General features: G+C 41.3%; 1 protein-coding gene across 4 annotated transcripts in view; it reads right to left on the bottom strand.

Annotated features, from left to right (window-relative positions):
• Positions 1-22251, bottom strand: part of dgki (diacylglycerol kinase, iota) — a 73252-nt gene that overhangs the window by 4606 nt on the left and 46395 nt on the right. For 3 of the 4 annotated variants that reach the window (XM_041964340.1, XM_041964341.1, XM_041964342.1), the window contains exons 12-32: positions 21952-22012; positions 21752-21865; positions 17122-17247; positions 15831-15909; positions 15481-15536; positions 14676-14738; positions 13357-13430; positions 12525-12636; positions 12263-12349; positions 10846-10958; positions 7607-7707; positions 6806-6885; positions 6464-6508; positions 5820-5889; positions 5313-5353; positions 5102-5226; positions 4559-4584; positions 3194-3231; positions 2411-2531; positions 1862-1898; positions 1590-1689 (exon numbers count right to left, since the gene is read on the bottom strand). In XM_041964340.1, the coding sequence (XP_041820274.1) occupies positions 1590-1689; positions 1862-1898; positions 2411-2531; positions 3194-3231; positions 4559-4584; positions 5102-5226; positions 5313-5353; positions 5820-5889; positions 6464-6508; positions 6806-6885; positions 7607-7707; positions 10846-10958; positions 12263-12349; positions 12525-12636; positions 13357-13430; positions 14676-14738; positions 15481-15536; positions 15831-15909; positions 17122-17247; positions 21752-21865; positions 21952-22012 (1669 nt within the window). The remainder of the gene's footprint in view (positions 1-1589; positions 1690-1861; positions 1899-2410; positions 2532-3193; positions 3232-4558; positions 4585-5101; positions 5227-5312; positions 5354-5819; positions 5890-6463; positions 6509-6805; positions 6886-7606; positions 7708-10845; positions 10959-12262; positions 12350-12524; positions 12637-13356; positions 13431-14675; positions 14739-15480; positions 15537-15830; positions 15910-17121; positions 17248-21751; positions 21866-21951; positions 22013-22251) is intronic. The other variant, XM_041964343.1, reaches the window with a different exon arrangement.

Here is a 22251-nt window from a genome sequence, read left to right as displayed (position 1 = left end):
TAACATGTATTTTCATTTCAGAGCCAATAATTTTCTATCAATAAAGCATAAAAACCAGTGAATTTTATCATTTATAATTTCCCAGAACTCAAATTGACTCATTTAAGTTGCTTTTTTTGTTTATCTAACAGCTCAAAACACAAACATATTCAGTCCGCCACACAGAAAACAAACAAAAGCAGGAAATCTTCACTTTGGTGAAGCTGAACCAGTGAATTTTTGTCATTTTTGCTGACGAATTACAATAAAATTCATTGATTTTCAAAACTGATGCAGATTAATTTCCCTACAGTAATTGTTTGAACTTCAAATGTAGCATAACATATAGTTATTTAATCCAGAGTGTCAGCAGACTCTGAATATTAGAAGTGGTGTTCTATTAGATTTTGCAGGTGTGAATATGAAAACTGGTGAGTCAGTGTGTGAGCGGGTGATGTCCTGATCACATTTCTGTGTGTCCTTCTGTATCTGCACATGAACAGTCTGGTCATCTTTCCACCAGCAAACTACAGCTGAGGAGGTAAATACTCCAGCAACAGAACAACTTGTAGCATTCTGGCCTTCATCACAGTCATCATCCATGAAAGCCCAAAACGCCAAAACCAGTTCCTGGAGTTCTGACCTCTTCAGGCTTTTCTCCTTGGATGTGGAGAGAGGACATCTGTGTGGATCTATGTTCTTCCTGTACAGCTGTTCTGTTTTGACTGTTTTTAACTCTAAGAGTTTGTTTTCTGCTGGTTTTACTTGTGAATCACGTCTAAGATGAATTTCTGTCGCCGAATGAAGGACGATAGAAGTTTTTCTGTTGTGACAGGAAGGTTTGGATTTCATCTCCAGTAGAAAAGGATCACGCATAAGAAATATACAGATGTGTATTTCATTTTAACCACACGAACTCTGCTCACATGGTGTCGTATAGTTAACTGAATCTGCTGCTTTCAGGGGCATCCTGGAGGCTTTGATTAATAATAAGCGTAGCTGCAACTTTCATGGTTCACATCAGACTGGGGCCTTTGTTATATAGCGTTCCAATTCAAGCAGATTTTATCTATATGAATCACAAAACTGTCTGTCCTTACCCCCTTTCCCCCTCGTTCTCCTCACTTCTCCAGTCACTCTCTAACAGCTACGATCATATGAAACAACCCAAACAAAACAAATCGGGACGGAGCGGTTGTTTCTGTTTATTTATTTTGTGGCTAAACAAATTATCATTTATTGTCCAATTTCAGCTTTTTCATTTCTTCCAATGTTTTAACAGTTTAGTGTAAATGAGGGATTTATGGCAGCTTAACACCAAACAAAGGCTTTGTGAAGCTGTCTGAAAATTCCCATATCTGCTTACACACATAAACTATTAACATAACAGACCCGCTGACAACCTGATGATCAACAATATCTTTGTTTTACAAAGCGACAGACACACCCGACAAGTCAGTCAGGGAGCTTGTGTGTAGACCTTTTACATGTGATGCTGGAACTCAGATATGACTCAGCAGGCCTAACAGGAAACGTGTGTGTGTGTGCGCGTCCACAGCGAGTGTGTGCAGTGTGTAGGTTTGCGGTGTCACATATGAGTGTGTGTTTACCTGGAAGTTGGTTTTCTCGAGCGACGCCCCGGCCTCCACCAGCAGCCGACACACCACATGCTGCTTCTCGGAGGCGGCTTTGTGCAATGCAGTGTCCCCTCTATACACATGCAGGCACGGACACACACAGATAAAAGAGGAATTAGGCGTGTTGCTCGCTTGCAATCCTTCAAACGATCAGAGTGTGTGATTTTCAACAATGGTGTGATCAAACATACATGTACACACAGAAATCCTTTAAGAAAAAGTTAAATTAAAAGTACCCAACATACTTCTCTCTGTCTGTCAAATCCAGAAGCACCTTAGAGCCTGAAGAGGAGGAAACAGAGGAGTCAGAAGCAGCTGTGTATTTGATTCAAGGAAATACAAACGTACTCACCTAAAAAGATTTCTTGTCAAAACTCTGCACCTACCCATTACCCACAATGCAATATGACCGCTGAGGAATCAGCCATAAAAGGCTTTACACAAGTATTTTAATACTCCTCAGGACCTGTAAACGGACTCTGATGTTTAACTTGGTGCAATTCCCTTTAAAGAGTTCATGTGATTACATTATTTCATTGTGTAGTTGTAAATAAAACATAAAAACGAGCCTAAAGCTGCACAATGTAGCATTTATAAAAATACCAGTACAATGGAATTAACTGTGGCACCTTGATATAAATGCTGTAAATAAGCGTGGCCTCTATCTGCCAGACCAGAGGTGAGTGTTTCAGCTGACAAGGTCAACCCAGACTTCTTCAGACTGGTGTTTGTAATATAAACCAGTTGGAAAATGAATCATTTCAGCACTGCATGCACATGATGCACATTCTCACCCTGTTGCAGTATGTAGCTGACCAGGTCAGTGTGTCCGTTCTGGGCAGCTATGTGTAACGCTGAGCAGCCTCCAGCGTCTCTAACCAGCAAGCTGACGCCTCGATGGACGCACTCTGACAGCTGGAGACATCGACGGGCACAAAGAACACAGAAGTGGATCAGGATTATTAAAACAGGGCCCTCGTTTGTAGCTTCTAGGTGTAGAAACACCTTCAAACAAACGCTGCCACCACTGTGATGTGATGCTGTTTTTAATGGGATTGACTTTCAAACGGTGGGGGACTCTCTTCTTTGTATCTGCTCTACTTTATTATCTGCTTATTCCAAACACACCAGGACCTTGTTTCCCCAAAACATCTTAAGATAAGCTAAGAAAACATTAAAATGTGCACTACAAACCCTCTTAAGCTTAAGAGAATCCTTGATTAAGATGCTTCCTGCTGGTGGTGAGCTGAGACCATATGAAGAAGCTTCTGAAGGTGCAGGAGGAACCTCAAACTACATGTTTTATTTAAGTTTGCATTGTTTCTGTTCATTTTCAAGTCTAAACTTCTATTATGACAACTGGTGCTCTCTGTTAAGGGGAATTTGATCACGTTAACTGACTCTTCTTGCGTAGTGTGGCTGAAATGCTGATTTCCTGATGCTTTGTTGTCTATTACAGACTACTCGGACTGGTTGAATGTTTCTGAATCCCAGTGGACTGCAGCAGATCCGAACAGGTAAAACTGGTTGTAAAGAGACATTCCTCGACAATCTGTCTGTGTTTGTGTGCACTTTACCGTAGAGAGATCTCCTGTACTGGCAGCTGTCAGCAGGGCTGTAAACACACAAATAGACAGAAATCATCATGTGAGGCCTCACTGCAGAACAAACTTCACTTCTCTGACTTTTCCCAGTTTTCATGAACACACCTGTTTGTCAGTAAACACCTTCCTCTTTTTCTACAAAGGTCTTCCTTTGTGTTGAAACACTGTCTGTAGTCACGATGACTAACTGCTGTACGAATAAAGTTCAGGGATTTTTTACTCATGTTACTCACCAACCATATGCCTGCTTGGCTGTATTTGTGTGTTTAAAATAAAAAAAAGTGCGACAATAAAAGTAAACACTTCTGCAGGGACTTTTTGTTTCACTTTTGCTTCTGCTCTGTCGCAGTTTGTCTGTGTTTTGTCCGGTCAGGTGAAGGATTATTTCAGGTTATTTTCCTTGCAGCACTTAATAGCACATCTAAAAATACATAATGACAACAATGACCTCAAACTAAGTGAAACACCTGCCGTAATCTACTGTATGAGTGTTAGAGGCATTTACAGACCAAGATTTCAGGATGAATACCTGTAATTCACACGGTGTGAGAGGCATTAAAGATGTTGTACCAAATGTGACTCAATGACAAAGCTGTAAAAGCAATGACTAGTGTTTTAAGTCAGGTGTGTGTTTCTGTGAGTCATAACACACCAAAACAAAGAAGCAAGCTTCACTGAATATGAAATAATGTGAAGATAAAACAAGCAGAACAAGAAAACACAATTAGTTTTTGTCTGGAGACATAAAATCCATCGTAGACACAATCGATTCTGCACTGAAATGTTTTAATCCAAGAGTGTGTTCTGTGCTCTGCTGTATATTTCAAGTGTTGTGTTGTTTGTTGATGCACGTGTTGGCAAAAGTGAAAGTAGACAAACATAGAACATGTCAGGACATGCTTGACTGGGAAACAACGGGTTCACAAACTCGGAGAGTCCCAGAAATTACAGCAACTCGCTCCGGACATGAGAGCAGATGACCAGACCGCAGCAAACATCCTTCAAGGTCTCCAGAGACATGATTGTTCTAAACATCACAAGCCTGAATGTGGCGATTTAAGAGCCTCAAACCTGTTAATATTATATTTAGCAAAGAGGAAAACACCAGACCTCACGCTGTAACAGTCGCATGTCCAGATGTGGTTAACATGTAAATAAAAATAAAGCAATCCTGCATCTTTGTCAGTGAAAGTGCAACTCATCAACAAGGAAATAATGACATAATATCTGTCTGAGCAGCAGGTTTCACTTCTTCACTTCAGCTTCTAAAGTCGTGACCCACCCTGAACCACAGCTACAATGCAGTTTTCAGTGAGTGTGTGTGTCTGTGTGTTCTACCTTGTTCATCAGATGTCAAGGGAGTACTGTGAAAGGAAATCACAGAAGGAATTAAACGGATGACTGATTTTAAGAGGCTGGAACCAGCAAATGACAGTTTTCCTTCATAAATGACTCATTTTCTTTATAAACAAATACCCATCGTAATATCGAAGAGTTCAAAATGATAAGAAGATATTCAATTAACAATGATACACATCAGGACAGAGAAGAGCAGCAAATATTTACATGAACATTCGTTATTCTTACTTGATTAATGAATAAATTATTGATTGATGTGAAATATTGTGGTCAATTAATTTTCTCTTGGTTGAAAAACAGTTTCAACAGGATACAATTAAATAAGATACATGTAGTTCATCTGTAATATTTTGTCAAAATGCATTAATTATTGTCTAATCATGAATTAATGCACATGTGAACACATTTTCATGCTGACCACGTCTCCTGACCTCAGTGGGACTTGACCTGCTTCAATAAGGGTTTGACAAAACGCCATGTCAGTGTGTATTTCCTGTATCTGCTGTGTGTCTGGGGACGTACCCGGCAGTCGGTTCCACTACCAGATCGGGCATCCCCGTGGACGCTCCCTGGCTCGCCACTGGCCCCTCGTGGTCCAGGATAAACACCTCGTCCTGACAAATTTCTGTCACAAAGTGCAGGTGCTCCTACAAACGCACATTTGAGTCAAAGTCAGACATGAGTTCAGTGATTTTAGCTGTTCGAGCATGAGAGGAAATGAAGCGGTGTTCACCTGAGCCTTATCAATGCGATAGAAGCGGTCAGCTGATGTGGCTGTAGAGCAGAGACAATAATTAATAAACACTTCTGTCACATCTGTTTGAGGTATAATGTCACTTTTAACTTCATTTAAAACATCATGCAAAAACACAACTTTTTAAACTGTCTTTCAGCTGATCTGTATCATTTTATATCACCTGGACTAAATTAAAGAAGTTTAAGTGTGTATTATTTTCACTTTTTATGAATAAATAAATAAATAAAAGTTTTTATTATAACTGCAACATCTTAAACAAACAGGTTAAGTTCAAAAAGGATCCAAAAATGTGTGCTGAGATGGAATCTGAGTAAAAAATTAATGTGTAAAGCAAAGATTAAAATAATTCATCTCCCTGAAGGTTTTCATATGTTACTGGGTCAAAACAAATATGAGAAATGAGATTTATTCAGGTTTTTGGAATCCCCGCTATCATTTATCTCAATGAAAACTTCCTCATGTCAGTGTTTCAGTCACACTCACAATCCAAGAAGCTCCAGTTGGGAGAGAGTCTACTGGTCGAACTGGTCCTGGGGACGCCTCTGCTCTCGTCCTGAGGACAAAGAGACTAATCATCCCTTTACTGAACAATAAACTACATGCAGGAAAGTTTACATCAGGGATCATTTGAAGAGAGAGGAAGCAAAAGAGAGAAATCCAGACAGAGATTAACGGTTTCTTTTTGTGCAGCTGAACAATCGATAGCAAGACGGAGACAATCAGGACAATGAGGCAGTGTGTTACGTAGTTTAAACTAGTGGACTGAAATAGAAAGAAGAAGTGGATGTGAAACAGTCAGTGTCCTCCCTTTCCCTCACCACAGCTGATGAATATGATTTGCTCAATGACAATAAAGGAATCTTGAATCTTGAATATTAGTTTATATTTGACATGTCCACAACCATTTTTCTTAGTGTGGCAGGTGAGGACTTCACTCAACTGCAAAACCCACATGTGATTGTATTTAGCTTGTTTTGCAGGTGAATTCCATATTTTCAGGGTAACCCAGTCTTTCAAATCATAACACAGACTTTAGGTATTTGTAGAAAGTCAGATTCAGAGGTTTTAAAAGCTTCAAAACTAATAACCAAACTTTTCCTGCAGAAAGACGCCCAAGAGTCATATACCTGATAGTGCACTCTGTGGCCAGTAGATGGCGCCTGGTGTAAGTCCTAGCAAGCACAGCAGACAGGTTTCAAAGTTAACACACAGCCAAAGCATTTACATCAAAAACTTCCACAGATGTTAGCTGGTTAGTGAGCATCTCCCACATGAGACACACAGCTAAAGAGCAGCTCTGCATTCCCAGTGGGCTCGGATGCTTATCCATCTAAAAATAACTTGTGGAGGGATGACGCTGCAAGCATTATGAAATAATGATGACGAGGAGGGAACAGAAGAGGGGAGGAAGAAAGAAGAAAATCAAAGTAATGATGAGCATAATGATGAAGATAAAGGGGAAAACTTGCCTCTTGTAATCTGTCTATATAGAGTCTGCATGTCTCCAGGTCACAGTCCCCCCTCACCACCACGATGCCAACTGGGATGGCTGGAGTACACAAACATACATTTTAGACCATAATGAATGGAAAAAGTTAGTTAAACCAGCATTAACTGTATTTTTGGCACCTTGCGGGAAGCAGAAACAAGCTATAAAGATCTCACTGACATTTTATCACATGGTAAGTTTGGCAACCAGTTAGCTTATTTACACACCCTGCAGACATGCAACAACATTAGCATTAGCATTAGCATTAGTTGTGCTGATCACCACCTGATGAACATATGTCCAATATTCAGTCTTTTTTAGCTCTCTTTCTTAACAAACTCCTGGGGGAAATATCTCACTTGTTAGCTGCTAAATGTGCTACTGTGTTCACCAGCCAGTTGCTAACTGTGTCTGCCTGCTGTTTACTGATTGGCAAGTGGGACACAGAGGGTTTGTGGGTTTGCTGAAAACATGTTCTCTATAAACAAGACTTTGAAAACCATGAGAGCGAAGCAGAACAGTAAAATCGTTGGCTAGAAAACCAAAACAATGAGCTGAAAGATGCTAAAACGCAGAGCTGAGAGGGAACCTGCAGAGAATCACTGTGAGTGACCACTTTCACAAACAGTTAGTCATATTCTGTTCTATAAAATATTGATTATAGTTATTTGACTTCAGATAACGCACGCACGCACATACACACACACAGACACACACACACACACACACACACACACACACACACACACACACACACACACACACACACACACAGCCTTACAGATGTCCCGTAGTCGTTCTTTGTCGTACTGCAGTCGGTCGTACTCCTGGAGGCTGATCCGATTCACTCGTAGACGCAGACGATCTGGAACTGCGTGAGGACTGGAATAAAAACCACACACACACAGACACACACACAAGTGCATGTATGTGCACACACACACACACACACACACAATTCAGACATGGCCAAACGTACAATGATAAGGACACACGTACGCATCCATGCACACACAGACACACAGAGTCACGCACATCACAAACCAAGTCTGAGCTTTTTTGCAACATGACATTCAATTCCTCATCTGTCTCGATTCGCTGATGCTAACATGGTCCACATGTTTTCACACTTCCAGTGCCGTGAAGTGACAGAAGTTTTGTAACTGAGTCAAGTTTTTTTAAAAGTCTAGCTGATAACTGGAGGTTTGTAAAACGTGCAAAAGTAATAAACACTGCCCCCGGTAGCACAGCTTGTATTGTCAAGATAAAGGGCTCTGCTGTCCTCCTGCAACACAACCCTGATTCTGTGTTTGAGTTTGAGGTGGGCCAACACATTTTAAAGTCAATGTTTGTGGGCAATATTGCCTTCAGCGAGGATGGAGGATGATGAAGGCAGAATACACGTCAGAAACGTGGTGGGCGATGAGCAAACACAGAAAGTGTTGGAAAAAATCACCCAGCCTCAAAAGCTCAAAACCTTACCTGCGAAGGAACAGAGCGGGAGTCAAATAAAAAAAAAACATTATATTAAGATCATTTTTGTTTTTCTCAGTCACAGTTGAGGCAAAATTACGAGCGCAGCTTTTCTGGGGGAGGGCACGGACATCAAGTGAGACCAAAGGAGTGGTGCAGGTTGAGCAGGAGCACAGCTCAGGGTTAAGTTAAAGGTAAAGGGACTACAGAAGGCAAAATACCAAGACAAGAGGCAGAAGCACATTTAGAAGTGGAAAGGCTTCAGCATGCCGCCATACAGTCTCTCTCTCTCAGTGCACATATACTGCGTAACGTAACTCACTCACATTCAACACAATGCGACTCAACTTGGGTTCGACCAACATGACTTGTTCAAGCCGACACTGATACAGACTGATGCTGCACAGTTATCGTGTTTCAGTGTTTAACGCCTTTAAAATGAGTTAGGGATGTTTATGCGGGCTGCACCGTGTTATGATTACAAATGCTGCTTTTGGCATTTTCAGTCTTCTATATTTGACTAAAAGTTGGCAAACAGACAGAAAATGATGAATTACTCTTTGGTTTAATTGCAAAAAAAAAAAGGAAAAATGTTGATTCTTATTTATTGCAAGGAGTCAAAAGAGGTAAAATGATTGGCCACATTAATCAGTAAATAAACTAAACGTGCAACAGTTGATTGTTTTATAGACTAAATGATTAATCATAATTAATAGTTGCTTCAGTATAAATGTATATGAATTTTTTCTTAATTGAATAAAAAAACATTATGGCAGATAAAATCGATAAAAAGATGATGAATGTGAGTTCTGTCATGAAAAAGCATGTTGTGGAATTCAATTAATTAGTACTATGAACACTGTAAATGACGAAAGTGGCCGTTATGTAAATAAAAGTGTTGATTTCTGTCATGTAAGCAGCCGAACTGCATCGTATCCATCATAAACGTTGACTGGTTTCAATATCATCTGATCAAATATCGGTCGAACCTGAGACGAACCGCGACACGACACCACAGACGCACTCGCTCACAAACACAAACATGTACTTACATACGTAGAGTGACAGAGGGCTGAGGTACTTACACAGAGAAGGAGTCTGGGGGAGCAGAGAGGCGGCGCAGATCAGCTGCACACACCTTCTGAATACTACCGCCGCGCACACACACACACACACACACACACACACACACACCCAGGAGAGAGGAGGAACGTATGGCAGAGAGCAGAGGAGAGGGAGTGGAGGAGGAGAGAGGGCAAAGAGAAGAAGAAAGAAGATGGGACATGAGGAGAGGAGAGATAATGGATAGAGGACAGATGAGGAGGAAAAAGAGAGAAGAAGAAGAAGAAAAGAGGAGGAGAAAAGCCAAGAAAGAAAGGGAGAGGAGGGGGTGAGGAGAGGCAGAGGGAAAGAGGAGAGGGGAGATGACAAGAGATTAGGAGGAGAGAAGGAGATGAAAAAGATGAGAAGAGAGAAAAGAAGAGAAGGCAAGGAGAAGAGAGTGGACAAGGAAAGAAGAGAAAGAGAGATGAGGTAAGGAAGAGAGAAATAGACAAGGAGAGGAGGGGAGAGAGAGAAGGAGAGGAGAGGGAAAAGATGATGAGGAGATGAGAGAGGAGAAGAATTGGGAGAGGGGGGCATAGAAAGGAGAGGAAAATGGTAGAGACAAGAGAAGGATAGAGAGGAGAAGCAGAGGGAAGGCAACAGGAGAGGAGAGGAGGAGAAAAGACAGGAGCAGAGATGAGGAGAGGAGAGAAGAGGATGAAAAGAAAAAAAAACGAGGAGGCGAGGAGAGGAAATAAGAGGGGAGGAAAAAAGGAAATGAAACAAACAAGGAAGGAAGGAAGGAAGGAAACAAAGGAGGGAGAGAAGGTAAACAAATGATAATAATAAGTAATCAGAAAGATTACAGACATGTTTTGGCAAAAAGAAGAGGAGGGACAGGAGGAGGGACAGGAGGAGGGACAGACGGAGAAAAGCCCAGAGGTAAGTAGACAAACACTGATAGCACAGAGTACAGTAGCATAGCAGTACATCAAGCAAAGACACTCGTTACTGCAGCTACAGCGAGTACTTCTCCTCTAATGTGTGTGTCCTTCTCTCACATGCACACGTTTACTGTGAAAACAGCTGGAATTACACCCACAGAAATACACGAAGATATACACCAAGAAGTATTAGTGCTACAGGGATGGAGCCGTGTTAGTAGCCACACAGTTTCAGATGTAGACTGCTGTTCTGGCCCTGATTGAAATCAACAAACGTCTAATCGTGGCACGGTGGCGGGAGAAAACCCACACGGTGTTACATGTCATGAGTGTCACCGGAGAGATTCCTGGCGCCTTTGTTTTGATTAATGCGAGCGGACGACACAGAAATCCCTGCGTTGATCGCGGTTTGGCGAGCTGGAGAGCGATGTGGGACACTGAGAGGAGTGAATGTCAGCTCCCACTAAACAGATTGTATGACTCACTCAGAGCAACCCGGGCTTTTACAACACTGCTGGCCTAGTTCCTCTGTGTGTGTGTGTGTGTGTGTGTGACTCACTCATTGAGCAGGGGCACAGAGGTGCGTCTCTTGCTCTTCTGGACCATGTTGGCCTGATTTCGGAGGGAGATGTGGAGAGTGGAGGGAGCCAGTCGACAAGGTTCACCGTCCACCTGCGTGCACGCACACACACACACAAACAAACACACAAAGACGCGCAAGGATCACGGCGACAGGTAGAGACAAATAATTGAACACAACATGAAAGACTGCAGCGCATGTCAGATGTATCTTAGTTTCAGGAAAATAGATTTTAACAGGCTGTTCCAGTGAAAGACGGAGGAGCGCTCGGAGCAGTTTCACTATGAGAGTTTTGTTTATCTGGCTCACACAACACATGGGCGACACAGTTCTATCAATAGTTTCACACTGTTCCACTGATCAGCCAGATGCAGCGAGGTGGCAGCAAAAGCAGAGAAGAAGAAGAAGAAGCCTGTGACAATTCTCAGCGATCCAGGTCAACTTTATCCAAGGAGGGTTGAATCGAGGGCAGCTGGACTTGGCTGTGGAAACTTCTTCTTCAGTTCGGAGGTTAAATACCTGAGACACCTCACTGCCCAGTTACAACTGAACTAACACAACTTACTTACTAACAAGCACACATTTCAGAAAGTAATGGGGTTCAAAAACCAGTCTGGATGAAACAAGCCGATCCAGTCCCCCTCAGTACTGGTGTTTGGCTCTTACAGAGAAGTGCTCGTCATATTGCACCTCTTGGATTCTTACTTTAGACCTCAACACCTCCATTCATTTGAATTCTTCGTTCCCAACTCGCCCAGGATGAAACACAGTTACAACTGGTGAGTGAGTTATTTTCAGCCCTGAACGTATCACACAATAAATTGTCTAGTATGTTGAATTATGAGCTTCTTCCAGAATAAAATATTTATTCATGCATCCAATTATGTATCAACATAGTGCATAACTAATGGCACATGAAAGTATGCAGTCACATACAAAGCTGACAGACTGTAATATTCATGAATTCACTACAGCAGATGTTTCATGTTTCAGGCTCTGTGACTTATTGTGTACTTTTTTTCTGCTTGATGAATGCTGCGTACAAAACATGAACTTTCTGTTTTTATCTTCCTGACATGTTGTGTAAATTTCTAAGCAGCTAAAAGCATCTGAATCATAAGACTGAAACAGTTTAAAGGGCGGCAGTGAAACTAAGCTACAGATCTTAATAATGTTACCCTCTAATCTTCTGCTTTGTTTTTTTAAGGTGGACAGATGATGCACATTCCCAAATCTGCATTATGTACACATTTTATGTCATTATTTATTATTATTTTTATTTATTATCTTTTGTTCCTTGCTTTACCTGTAACCTGTATTCTATTATTATAATTATTATTATAGTTTCAGTTTGGCAGAGAGGCTGGTGGGGATGCCAGCGAGTGCATGTACTCACCTGAACAGGTACAGTCTTGAAGGTAGTAAGGACGACTTCTCTGCACTGGTGCAACCTCTCTCCGTGACCGCCGACCTGTAGCGCTGCCTGGTGGACAAGAGGGAGATTTACACAGACGGTTTTAATAACAGGAGGTAAAACGATCACGTTAAAGCGTGCCGCCCTGTTCCTTTTACTTTGGCTCTGTCGGCCATTTTTCCGCGTTTATTTATTCAGTGTTTATTGAATTTTGTTTTGCTTTCTAATCTTCTGTTTCTCTCACCAATGAGGCCATGGTGAAGCCAATAACCTCAATGCAGCCGTCGTCATGGCGCTGCGGTTCAAAGTCCCGGTGGTCACCTGTGTTTCCCCACGGCATGGTGCCAGCACAGTACCTACACACACACACACACACACACAAATATTCATAATAACGTCTAGTCACCACAACAACTTGATATTTTCCACATACGAGTCACATCAGGCACTTTCCAGCCAGAATCATCTTCCTCTCTGAGGATTTTCCCCTGACTGCAGTTAGTGAACGTGTTTTCATTATTTTAATGTCCGGACAGAGATATATCGTGACTCCGGGGTAGCATGGGAGGATTGTTACTCACTAGTGTCAGAGTCCAAAACCTGACAGAGACAGACCTCATGTCGCTGCCTTAAGGACGAACCAACTTTAAGGAATTTCATTAGTCAGGTATTCACTGGAGAGTTGTATTGTCTCATTTTATCATAGCTGTTTTAAAGGCTTGTTCACTCCAGCAGGAAACACTGAAGAATTAGAGCCAGGTAGAAAGATGCTGCTTATTGATGCAGAATGTCAGACATAAAGGGTGTCAGTCCAACCTGAATGGAAAACAATAACTATTGAGGGCAGAATGTCACATAATCATATTATTAGTGAGTTATTTTCCAAACTGTGCCACAAGACTTTTCTTTTAGTGATTCTGTTGATCAGATTTACATCTTTAGCTTCTTGTTTTTGTCTTCTTTTAAGTCTTTTCTCTTTTGAACTTCAGTAGAACTCTTTAGTAATAAAACACTGGTGGAAAAAGAGGCAACGCTGCGAGCAAACTTTATACATTGTACTGTATATATTCACCTACCTGGGAATGTTTAAAAACACAATGCACTGAAATTTCAGCTCCTGGATCTTAGGAGTTAAGTCGGTACCGTCACACTGAGAGAAGAAGAAGACATAAAATGAGAATTAGAACTTGTGGACTGGAACAGCGGTTTGTAAAATGGACTCATGCATTCAGTTCTCCTGACTTTACTGTACAGAGCGACTCTCTTGTATCCTTTACTTGCTTTTAAATGTCGCATCAAGCTTCTCTCTCAGTTCTCAGTTTTCATTCTCAGTTTCAGTGTTCTCGTCTTAAACTTGTTGTGATGTTGGGGGTGAAAAGTGATTGATTCAGGTCAGAGATAACGTCAGATCGACCCACTCAGCTCTCCACTGGACACCGTCAGCGACTTGTTGTGGCAACAATGAATGTTTAGGCCTGAGGTATAATGTGCCATTTTCTGAATGTAGATTATGCTTCAGGGTCAGTCTTCTCAATGTGGAATTAGCCCTTTTTCAATGAGGATTCTAGTTGTTTTAAGTCAGTTAGGTATGTTATTTTATACTCAGCAAAATAACATTTTGACTGAAACGTCTGCTAGAAGTCTGTTAAAATTCTATATTTTTGTTATTGTGGACAAATTTCATTGAAACTAAAACCACCAGTGAACTGATCCATCTAACAAGCATTCTGTGTGTATCAAAAGCCTGATATATCTTCCTCCTCTGTGCCATCGAGCTCTAACTATTAGAAACACATCAGTGACGTGTTCAGTGTCCAGGGTGACATGTTCCTCATTACCATGAACACACACACTGTAGTTTATTTTGACTCAGTCCCACACACACCATCCTGCTGCTGTAAATACTCACTAGAGCACCAAATGTGTATTAACCCACACAGAAAACAGTCCTCAACAAATGCTCTATTTCTAAAAGTACTGTAGGAAACATTTGTTAAAAACTACAGTGCCCATCTGTCTCAGCAAAATACTGAACCTTTTTAAAAAATGTACATATTTAATGGCATCATAGGAAGGATTTTATTTATATCTAATATTTCCAGCCTTATCCTATATATGCTCTGCTAACAGAACTAGCCAATGTGGGCATTTTTCACTATTTTCTCACATGTTGTAGATTACTAATCAGGAAAGCTGCTCTAATTCTAGTATGGAGGTCAGTGGTCAACAGGAGAGTAGTGGCCCTGATAAGGATTCAATATCTTGCTGGAGGACACTTCAGCACGGCGGGCGTTCAAACAGCAGTTGAAAGACGGCCTTTTTAACCACCAGGCCGACCTGCTGCCCAGACATGTCGACATGGAAAACGATACAGAGAGAGCGTGTTAACACTCACCACCACCCTGACGTGCTTCGACAAATCCCTGGAGCTCCTCTGCAGGAAATCTGAGAACGCAGCCTGCAAAGAAACCAGCATGCACACACACACACACACACATACGCACACACAAACAGAGAAAAGGAACCAATCAAACAGAATTACAGTTCATTACATTTCCCTCATTAAAAAGAGATAACTCCCATGCATGCTTCCTTCTTCCTTTGCAACTCCCACCCATAATTTATTCCTGACGTCTCCCATCCGCAGATTCCAAACACTTACAATGAAGATTTTCAAAGATATGAATCAAGCTTTAGATCTGAAGGTAAATGCAAAACGATGCGTAGCACAAGTGCAGAATAATTATGATTTAAAACTATGACATCGATAAGATGTCCACTAAAGCACACTGGATGAAGACAGCACTTCTGACATTCTTGATTATTCGAAAAGTATTGACTGGTGCAGTTCAATATTGCATTGCGTGGTGGCATGATAACATTACTTGCAGCCTGAATTGGGATTATAATTATAACTTTTTCCTGCGGAAAATAAGATTTTTCCCCTCACACGCCCTGCTCTATCCTAACCTCTATTTTTCCTTCATCTTTCTTCCAGCAGCTCCGTATCTCTTTATCCTTCTGTCTGTTCCCTTCCTTCATCTTGTGTTCCTCTCAGCTATCATTCACTCAACATGTGTCTGTGTGTCGTATTAAGACAGACAGAGAGAGCACAGGAAACCAGACAAGTTTGGGATGCATGAGTTTTACTGTGTGTGTGTGTGTGTGTGTGTGTGAAATAAGTCAAGTGGGACACTCACTCCTGCATAGAACATCTTGTTGCGGAAGCGACTGTTGAACTTCTCGGGGTTGGCCTCTGGAAAAGACAAAAGCAGAGAGGCAGAGAAAAAGAAGGAGAATACATGAAATAAGTTGCAGCGCTGCTGGAATTAAAAATGAAAAAAAGGAACGGCGGCGTAGAGTAAGTGTGAAAATCTGACTCATTTGTGAATGCATGGATGCTCATGTGCATCAGACTGTGTCCTCTTAAATATTTTATTTTATTCTGCTCATCTTTCAGTGGAGTAGGGTGCACTACTGGGAAAGAGAAGGACTTAATGGAATATAAATAGAGTTAATACAGGGTGAAACGTAAAAGAACGACATTAACCTCTGGACTCGTGGAACTCCAGGGTGACGTGAGCATCGAAGCCCAGACTGAAGTAGTTGTTGAACACATTCAGAGGCAGCTGAGGAAACAAGAAAAAAATATCCAAGTGAGTGTCTTTAAATATTATACAATTTATTCTCATAGACAGCTCACATCCCCACTCTATTTAACACATGTATGTATACTGAACCTTCATATTCAAACCATAATGTTCATCCATCGTTCAGACTCACGTCCAAATTTACACGCAGGACGTTGTGTGAGTGTCGCGGCTCATTAATCCGTCAAACTTTATGGAACTTGGAAGACATTTGAGTCGAAAGGTAATTTGTGGATTCTCTCCAATCAGAATGCTCTCCTGGAGCCATACCAGGAGTTACTTCCTGTTGCTCGTTTCATATTACAACACCTGATTCTAAAGACGTTGTGACGCTGTGTAAAACATAAATAAAACACCATGTGATAACATGCTGATCCTTTCTGACATATAATCAACTGAAAACAGCACAAAGTCAGTATATGTAATATTTGATCTCATCAGCTTCATTGATTTTTGTAAATATCTGCTTATTCTGAATCTGATGCAGCAACACATTTCAAACAAATTGAGAACAAAAGAGTGGGAAAGTTGTGGAATGCTCCAAAAACACCTGTTTGGAACATTCCACAGGTAAACAGGTTGATTGGTAACAGGTGATAGTATCATGATTGAAAGGCTCAGTGGCTCACAGCGAGGATGGAGCGAGGTTCAACACTTTGTGAACACATGATTGGATAAAGGAGATTGATATGACTGCATTCTGCTTTTAGTTATGTTTTACACAGCGTCCCAACTTATTTGAAATGGAGCTTGTAAAAGGTTTATAGGGGCGAATCACATTGAGACTTTCACTGTGAGGCAACTACAGAAAAAGCATTGTATTCATCACTTCTGTCAGTGCAGATCACTGCTATTACAAGTGTGTTTTTCACAGCTTTTTTTTCCAGTGTAACAGTTTTAAATATAGCGAGGAGGAATTGTACAAGAGGGAACAAGAAACAATGAGCTGCAGGAAATACGCTGTGATAGACAGTCATGTAATGTGCAACAGCAGTTTATGTCTTGAAAAACACTATAATAAAAGTTCTGCACATAGTGCCTTTAACTTCAGTCTGGAGTCTTAACCCTCAAATAAAAGGTTAGCCTCACAGGGTCCAGGTTTTTGTCAACCCCACGACTGTGTGATTAATCCAAGTACATACACACAGATACAAACTAACTGCCAACCCAGACTGCAAGCTGACTTCTGACCTTCTGTGTGCCCTCCTCTGGCTGCACAGCACTCTTCTCTACCAGGAGGTTCCACCTGTCCAGCTGCACCACCGAACCGTCCTCCACGTGACATAAGACCTTGGACACCGGCTCATCTGTGTAACCCTGCAGAGAAAGAAATATAGATCAATATAGAGGCAAAAAAGGAGTGAATTTCCATTACATAACATACACAGTCAGCAGATACAGCACTGTACCTGCAAAGTACAATTTAATATTTGCCATTATAGCTGACTTCACAAAGGTGACACAATAGGTGAGGAAGAGTATGATTTTTTTTTATCAATATCATTTATGTAGATAGAAAAAACAATGTCACCATGAGGTCCATATAGTAGATGTTCTGAAGCTTTCAATCACATCCATCCTTAGTGCAGCAGTCATGGAATTCTACTGAGGAAGACAGTGTGATATGATCGAAAGCTCCAGAACAGCTGCTACTGAACAGACCTTGTAGTGAAACTGCAGTCTCAACCTTTAAGTCCTTTGAGCACTCAGAGGAACAGAAATTTGAACATTTACAATTTCATTACTGCTGAGGAAGAAAGTGTGATACCACTAAAAGCTCCAGAACAGCTATTACAGTAAGTGGACCTTGAGGTAAGATTGTTTTGCCGGAGTTAGAGGCAGACTATTGATTTCAAATGATTTATGCAGCACTGACAAATAGAATCGTAATGAGAGACGGCACAAACAGTAAGGTTTAAAAAATATTAAAAAAAACAAATCAAGGTAAGTCATTAAATTAAGGGATTCTAGCAAAAACAAAGAGGAAAAAGAGGAAGAAAGAGAGAGTCAAAGAGTAAAGTGGAAGAAAAGAAGAGAGTGGGGATGTATGGCTGGAAAAAAGAAGAGGGGAAGCAGAGAGACAAAGATGGATGGAAGGAAAAATGACGTGGAGAGAAGAGAAAGGGGGATGAAAGGATGATGTCAGCTGTAGCTAATTTATGGCCTCTATCCCTCTTTCTATCTGTTGAACTGCCAAGGTCTCCCTCTACTACCCCTTATCTACTTGCTAACAAGAACACACACACACACGCACGTACACACACACACACACACACACACACAGAAAGAAAAGTGGAATAGACAGTGAGAGCATATAATGATTTGCTTTCAGTAAGTGGTCATTGAGGCTGCTTCACTGACACCATGATCACCTTAAGCTCAGAGCCCGACACTCACAAACACACACAAACTCATGTATTAATGAGTGGACTTCACAGACAACACACACACATACCTCCTATTCTCCTAACAACAATCCATCCCTTCATATCCTATTCAAGTCAGGTCTCTCTGATGGACAGAATTTTGTCCATCCTCTGTGTCTCTTTCATCTGATCTTTATTTTCTGTCTCTCTGGACAGGCTCAGGAAATCAGTGTGCCAAGGGCTGCACTGAGTGACGCACACACACACACAAGGACACAACAATCTGATGATAGTAACGCTCATCAGCTGGGCCTCCTCTGAGGCGCGCACACACACACACACACGCGCACACACAGACACACACACACACACACACACACACACACACACACAGCAGTGCTCACACTTGGACACACAGCAAGTCACAGGGTCATTCACACTTACACAGAGAGAGGTGGGGCAGAGGCAACAGTGAGTAACACAACTGAATGTCAGGGAGAAGAGAGAAGGAAAGGAAAGAAAGGAAAGGAAAGGAAAAGAAGGGAAGAATAGGGGAAGGAAGGAAAGGAAAGGAGAAGGGAAGTAAAGGAAAGGAGAAAGAGAAAGATGGAAATAAAGGAAAGGAAAGGAGAAAGATGGGAAGGAAAGGAAAGGAATTAAACGAGAAGGAAGGAAAGGAGAAGAATGTAAACAAAAGTACTGGGATGGAGAGGGTAAGACATTTAAGGGAAAGGCAAGGAAAAGAAAAAAGGACAGAAAGGACAGAAAGGAAAGGAAAGGAAAGGAAAGGAAAGGAAAGGAAAGGAAAGGAAAGGAAAGGAAAAAAAGGAAAGGAAAGGAAAGGAAAGGATAGGAAAGGAAAGGAGAAAGAAGGGAAGGCTAGGGGAAGGAAGGAATGGAAAAGAGAAAGGAAGGAAAGGAAAGGAGAAAGAGAAAGATGGAAATAAAGGAAAGGAAAGGAGAAAGATGGGAAGGAAAGGAAAGGAATTAAACGAGAAGGAAGGAAAGGAGAAGAATGTAAACAAAAGTACTGGGATGGAGAGGGTAAGACATTTAAGGGAAAGGCAAGGAAAAGAAAAAAGGACAGAATAGGAATGGAGAGGAAAGGAAAGGGATAAAAGGAAAGAAAACAAGGTAACAGGAAATGAAGGACAGAGATAGAGAGAGGGGGAAGGAGAAGTAGAAGGAAGGACAGAGAAGGAAAGGAAAAAGAAAAAAGGAGAGGAAAATAATGGGAAGGAAGAGGAGAGATGAAGAGGGCAGGAGAGGAGAGGGAAAAGGAAATGGACAAGGAAAGAAGCAACAGAGACAAAGTGGATAAAGAAACCCTGCAGATGAACGAGAGGACAAAAAGGAGACACTAATTACACAAAAGATAGATATGAATTTCCATTCAGCCCCATCCTTGTTCAAAGCATCTATCTCTCTCTGTATCAGGACTGTTCCAGCATCGTGCTCCTGCAGTCCTGAGACGCCAAAGTCATCCATGTGTCCTTGGTTGCAGTGCCTGCAAAGACTGTCCCACACACCACATTAAGTGATGGTGAACGAGCTTGATTTTCACCTAAATGAGTGAGATATGGCTTCATGTCACCTTTAACCTTTGAGTACTCCTTAATGAAAATATGTCCATTACAGTGCAGCTCAAAACAACATATGGTGCCAAGGCCAACACATAAACAGATAATATACCAAATACTAAATAAATGAGAAAATGTTTGATATGAGAAAAATGATTAAAGGCAATGTAAAATAGATGAAGCACCACTTCAGGTTTTGACTCAGACTTTGGACTCATACAGAGAGATACTTGATGTATTATCATCGCTACAAGCCCACATAACTGGTCTAAAGAAAAGCCTAATGGAAGAATGTGGGAGCCTGTAAAGGTTTCTTCTTCTGTGTTACAGTGCAGTTATGCAATGTGTGTGTGTGTGTCAAGGGGCAGATTCTTGATGCTTCAGCACCTCACCTTATTTTAGTAACAAACTGAAAGAGCCCAAAGTGCCTTCCTACTGAGTGCATTACATTAGACTTTTCTAAGTTTTACCAGCCTCGCCTCGACACCTCGCTCCCTTTATAAAGAGAGAAAACGGACCAGTTTGTGTTTGTTGTCACACACAGGTTCAATGATACCATCAGTGCAATGAAAATCATAATGAAAATACTTAAATCTGCTCAATAGAAACACAGTGTGGACACAATATTGACACATCAGCATATTTTAAGTTGATTTTGTTAGCAAACAGTTGGTTATCCTATGTTTATGTCAATCTAAGTCCAATATTCACTCTCTTTTAGCTCTATTTCTGGGGAATACGTGGCTCCTCAGCGGTAAAATGCTCCACCATGCTCACCAGCTAGTAGCTAACTGTGTCTGTCTGCTATGTGCTGCTGAGCAGGTAGTGTACAGCGGGTTTTTGTCTGAAAACAGCTGCCAACTGCAGCTGGAAACAGAGCAGTGAGAGTGAACCAAAGCAGTTGTGGCCGGACAGCTAAACAATGAGCTGAATCTCATTATAAAGGTCGGTAAAGCTACAGATTCAGGTGATAATCATCTGTATAGTCATCACTACAAGCAATAACATTGTACATTGTTATTATGAAAACACTTACAACTAACTTAACCTGGATTACCAAATTTGCCAATTTCTGAACTCTCTAAACGTATAACTTTGTTTTATATAATTTAAATTAGAAACTAATAGGCCATGTAATTCAGTGTTTCATTCCAAAAAACCCCACTGTAGTGGTCTCACTGCTGTGATGCTTCCCCACAGGAGGAAGTGCTTCTATTTCTGCTCTTTCAGCTGTGATTTTGTGCCGCAGCTAATGTGGTTTAACTGCACAAACACAGAGAAATTGTTAGATGCAGCTGTAACACAGAACAGACGCAGGGTAAAACCGATTAAAGGGAACTTCTACAACGTCAGCAGCGGCTGTGTCATCTGTGCTTGATGTGCTGTGCCTTGGAGAAGTCAGACAGTGGCTACATGTCAGGGTTTAGAGGGTGAGTTACGCAGGAAGAACACTGTCGTAGACTTCCTGGAATGTGGTGAGTTTTTCTGGAGCTTCTGGAGAGGCGAACACTGGATTTATTTTAACTACTTATCAATACTTGTCCATATTGTGCATAATGCATACACTTATGAGCTATTTATTCACATATACATATTAGATATTTTCATTCTTTTTATATTTTAGATTCTCTTCTGATCTTATATACATATATTTTTCACACATTCCTATTGAAGTTATGTTGGAAGTGGTATCATCGTCATTTGATTTTTCACAGCTATATCTTATATTTACAATTTTATATAGCGTACTTGAATAATGATGTGGATTAAATCCAAGCCATTCAACAGACAAAACAGATACTTGCGAATGAATAGCCAGAGGGCGGAGAAACCGCGATGTCCTGCCGCTCTCAGGAGTCAAGGCTAGGAACTCACCCCACCCCAGTTGAGCGTCCTGGCGAGGTCATTTCCTGTTCCCAGAGGAAGAACAGCGACCGGAGGCTGGGGGTTCATCTGCAGCTCATCTAGAGTGGACAGGATCCACCCCACCTACACAGAGACACACGCAGAAAGTATAAGCTGCAGAGATTTAGAGCAGAATATACGTAACCGATTACAAAAGAATGGAGTCTTACTGTGCCGTCGCCTCCGCAGGCAAGGATCCTCAGATTTGGCACTTTCCGATACAACTCCAACCTGACAATTCACAAAGTGCACAAAGCAGAATAGTTGTAGAATAAAAGAGGTTTTTTCAGCAGTGCTGGTTGGTGTTGAGTGGGTGTAATTGGTCCAAGTTTCATGAAAACTGCTCAACCTGTGATATCTGAATAAAAGAGGATAATGACCAAAATTGAAGTGAAAAGATACAGCAATTTTCCCAGAGAGTGGATTTTTCGTACGATGATGTTAAGTCATAATGTAAGTAGAAAATGATT

Source organism: Chelmon rostratus, chromosome 22, assembly GCF_017976325.1.
Source record: "Chelmon rostratus isolate fCheRos1 chromosome 22, fCheRos1.pri, whole genome shotgun sequence".
Lineage (NCBI taxonomy): Eukaryota > Metazoa > Chordata > Actinopteri > Chaetodontiformes > Chaetodontidae > Chelmon > Chelmon rostratus.
This window is presented reverse-complemented; position numbering and strand designations above follow the sequence as displayed.